The following is a 3,791-nucleotide window of genomic DNA, read 5'->3' on the forward strand; positions in this document are numbered from 1 at the left end:
CTGCGGCAAAAATCCAGGCCCCAACTATCCTTTTAACATTTTTCATCATTAAATAATTTCATTAATTCTATTTATGTATGTTTTGTACAGTGAGCAATGCCAAGAAAACGCAAAGGGGCTGATTTGAGCCGCAGTACAAGTAAAGCTCGAAACTTGCGAAATAGCAGATCCGAAAGAACAGAAGAACAAATCCAGCAACAAAATACTGATGCACGTGTCAGAATGGCGCAATTGCATCAAGAAGAGCCAGAAGATACACGAGCTGAACGCAATGAAGTCAGAAGATTAGAACAACGACAATTACGCCGTTTCACAGTCAATAGACGAAGAACAAATGACCAACAACGACAACAGGTACATCGAGCATTTATATCTGATTCATTCCTGCGTCTAGCATTCCAGTATGAGCCCGATATTGAATATTATGCTCATTCAAAAGTGGTAATTGGTGCTATAGACAAGGAATGTCCGCATTGTCATGCTCTGAAATTCAAAAATGAGCCAGCTGGGATGTGTTGCGCGTCAGGAAAAGTGCAACTACCTGAAATTGAAACACCACCTGAACCATTGAACGGCTTACTTATCGGCACGGATCCAGATTCTAACGTGTTCCTGAAGTCAATTCGAAGATTCAATTCATGCTTTCAAATGACATCGTTCGGAGCAACAGAAATAGTTCGAAATACTAATGCAAATGGTCAACAATTCAATTCTACATTCAAAATCAGAGGCCAAGTTTATCATAAAATGGGCTCACTGCTGCCAATGCCAAACGAACCACATAAATTCTTACAAATCTACTTTATGGGCGGCGAGGATTCCGGAAGCGCACTTGCGAATCGCGTGAATGCACGTTGTGATTATAAAAACCTTGATTCACTTTATGCCAGGCGCATCGTCAGCGAGCTAGATGCTCTTTTGAACGAGCACAACGAGTTGTTGAAAATATTCAAATCACATATGCACCAATTACAAAGCGATAATCACGCTATCGTCATTAATCCTGATAAAACACCAGCTGGAAAGCATATTCGTAGATTCAATGCACCCGTTGTTGATGATGTTGCTGAAATCATGGTTGGCGATTGTACAGCTACACGAGAAATTGTGATTCGTAAAAGAAATAATAATCTCCAGTTCATTGCTGACACACATCGTTCATATGACGCTCTCCAATATCCGCTAATATTCTGGAAGGGACAAGACGGATATTGCATAAACATAAAACAACGAGATCGCGTATCAGGTACTTCATTGATTATTAATTTGATCATTACTCATTTAACAAAACAAATAAATTATTGAACGTAATAAATTTAAATTAATTTTTATGAACAAATATTACAGGAGCTGAAACAAACAAGAACGTTAGCTCAAAGGATTATTATGCGTACCGATTAATGACTAAACGTGGCCTGGACAACGTCATTTTACGATGTCGTGAGCTTTGTCAACAATTCATGGTCGACATGTACGCGAAGATTGAGAGCGAACGACTACGATACTTACGATATAATCAACAAAAGCTGCGCGCGGAAGAGTACATTCATTTGCGAGACGCTATCAACAACAACGCCGACGTCGCCGAAATTGGTAACCATGTCATTTTACCATCATCGTACGTAGGCAGTCCACGTCATATGCAAGAATATATACAGGATGCTCTGACTTTCGTGCGCGAATATGGACGACCATGTTTATTTATCACGTTCACATGTAATCCAAAATGGCCAGAGATTACATCTTTGCTACTGCCTGGCCAAAATGCAATACATTGCCATGACATTACAGCACGTGTGTTCAGACAAAAGTTGAAGTCTTTAATAAGTTTCATTACTAAATCACATGTATTTGGTCCCACACGTTGCTGGATGTATTCGGTTGAGTGGCAAAAGCGAGGATTACCTCATGCACATATTTTGGTTTGGTTCATCGACAAAATCCGTCCTGAAGAAATCGATAGTATCATTTCTGCGGAAATTCCAGATCCATCCACTGACCAACTGCTGTTTGATATTGTTACAACAAACATGATTCATGGTCCATGTGGTACTCTTAATAGTTCATCACCTTGCATGGCTGATGGAAAATGTACTAAAAATTTCCCTAAAAGATTTTACCAATGATATGCTCACCAATGTCGACCTATCCCCAATATATCGTCGAAGAAATCCTCAAAATCGCTGACAATCATTTATTAAAAATATAATCAACACAGACATTGATATTGACAATCGTTGGGTGGTGCCATATTCGCCTCTGCTGAGCAAGACATATAATGCTCATATTAATGTTGAGTTCTGCAGTTCTGTGAAGAGCATCAAATACATTTGCAAGTATGTCCATAAAGGCAGTGATATAACTGTGTTTTAGAGTGGAAAATACTAATGTGAATGCTCCTCCGGTGAATAAAATCTGGGAAATAAGTGTCTACCAAATTGGTCGTTACATCAGCTCCAATGAAGCTGCTTGGCGTATCTTTGGTTTTCCAATTCATGAACGGGATCCAGCAGTTGTTCAGTTAGCCATCCATCTTGAAAACGGTCAGCGTGTATTTTTCACGAACGAGACAGCGATTGATCGTGCAATAAATCCACCTAAAACTACACTCACTGCATTTTTGATTTGTGTAATCGTGCGGATGATTTTGGTGCCTTTGCACGGACATTACTGTATTCACAAGTACCACGCTATTTCACATGGACTCAAACAAAAACATGGATGCCCCGCAAGCAAGGCTCACCAGTTGCTGCATGTCTCAATTTATTTAAATCAAACGCCTTGGGGCGATTATTTACAGTCAATCCAAGACACACGGAGTGCTTTTATCTTCGACTGTTGTTGGTTAATGTTACTGGCCCATTATCATTTCAAGATATACGTAAAGTGAATGGGCAACAATATCCAACGTATAAAGATGCATGCCTTGCACTCGGCTTGCTGGAAGACGACAACCAGTGGGAATGCATGCTTGCTGAAGCTGCATTGAACTGTACAGCAATACAAGTCCGTACAGTCCCAACTAATGAATGAGGAACAAAGAACCATTTATGATCGCATTATGCTCGCAGTTTCAGCTGGACAAGGTGGGTTCTTCTTTTTGGATGCACCGGGTGGAACTGGCAAAACATTCGTTATTTCGCTAATTCTTGCTGAAATACGATCAAATAATGGCATCGCATTGGCCGTTGCATCATCGGGCATTGCAGCAACTTTATTGGATAGAGGTAGAACAGCTCATTTAGTATTTAAGCTGCCACTAAATATTCAGAATAACCCTGACGCAGTATGCAACATTAAGAAACAATCGTCCATGGCCACTGTGCTGAAACGGTGTAAAATTATTATTTGGGATGAATGTACTATGGCACACAAACATTCACTTAATGTTGAACAGGACATTGAAAGATATTAAAAACAGTGACAAACTATTTGGCGGAACTCTGTTGGTCCTTTCAGGTGATTTCAGACAAACACTTCCAGTCATTCCACGTTCAACATACGCTGATGAGATCAACGCTTGCTTAATATCATCTCCATTGTGGCGTAATGTTGAAAAATTACAGCTAAAAATAAATATGCGCGTTCAAATGCTTCAAGATCCATCCGCTGAAACATTTTCAAAACAACTCTTAGATATCGGTGATGGAAAAGTTGCTATAGATGAAACTGGATACGTAAAATTACCGACCGATTTCTGCACAATCGCTGATTCGCAAGATACTCTCATTGAAAAAATATTTCCCGATGTACATACACAGTACATAAATCATGAGTGGCTTGCAGAAAGA

At 39.7% G+C, this 3,791-nt stretch overlaps 1 protein-coding gene across 1 annotated transcript; it reads left to right on the plus strand.

Annotated features, from left to right (window-relative positions):
- Positions 1 to 510: 510 nt before the first annotated feature.
- LOC123274709 lies at positions 511 to 3,415 on the plus strand. Its single transcript, XM_044742442.1, has 6 exons — positions 511 to 1,246; positions 1,348 to 2,091; positions 2,219 to 2,336; positions 2,374 to 2,672; positions 2,801 to 2,992; positions 3,072 to 3,415. Exons 1-6 carry the CDS (start codon positions 511 to 513, stop codon positions 3,413 to 3,415), a joined length of 2,433 nt encoding a protein of 810 aa, XP_044598377.1.
- Positions 3,416 to 3,791: the final 376 nt, after the last annotated feature.

The sequence above is a fragment of the Cotesia glomerata genome, unplaced genomic scaffold, assembly GCF_020080835.1.
Source record: "Cotesia glomerata isolate CgM1 unplaced genomic scaffold, MPM_Cglom_v2.3 scaffold_60, whole genome shotgun sequence".
Lineage (NCBI taxonomy): Eukaryota > Metazoa > Arthropoda > Insecta > Hymenoptera > Braconidae > Cotesia > Cotesia glomerata.

Coding starts and splice junctions, on each gene's coding strand:
- LOC123274709 (XM_044742442.1), top strand. CDS start 511: ATGTGTTGCGCGTCAGGAAAAGTGCAACTACCTGAAATTGAAACACCA. Junction 1,247..1,347: donor ACAACGAGATCGCGTATCAG/GTACTTCATTGA, acceptor CAAATATTACAG/GAGCTGAAACAAACAAGAAC. Junction 2,337..2,373: donor AGCATCAAATACATTTGCAA/GTATGTCCATAA, acceptor ACTGTGTTTTAG/AGTGGAAAATACTAATGTGA.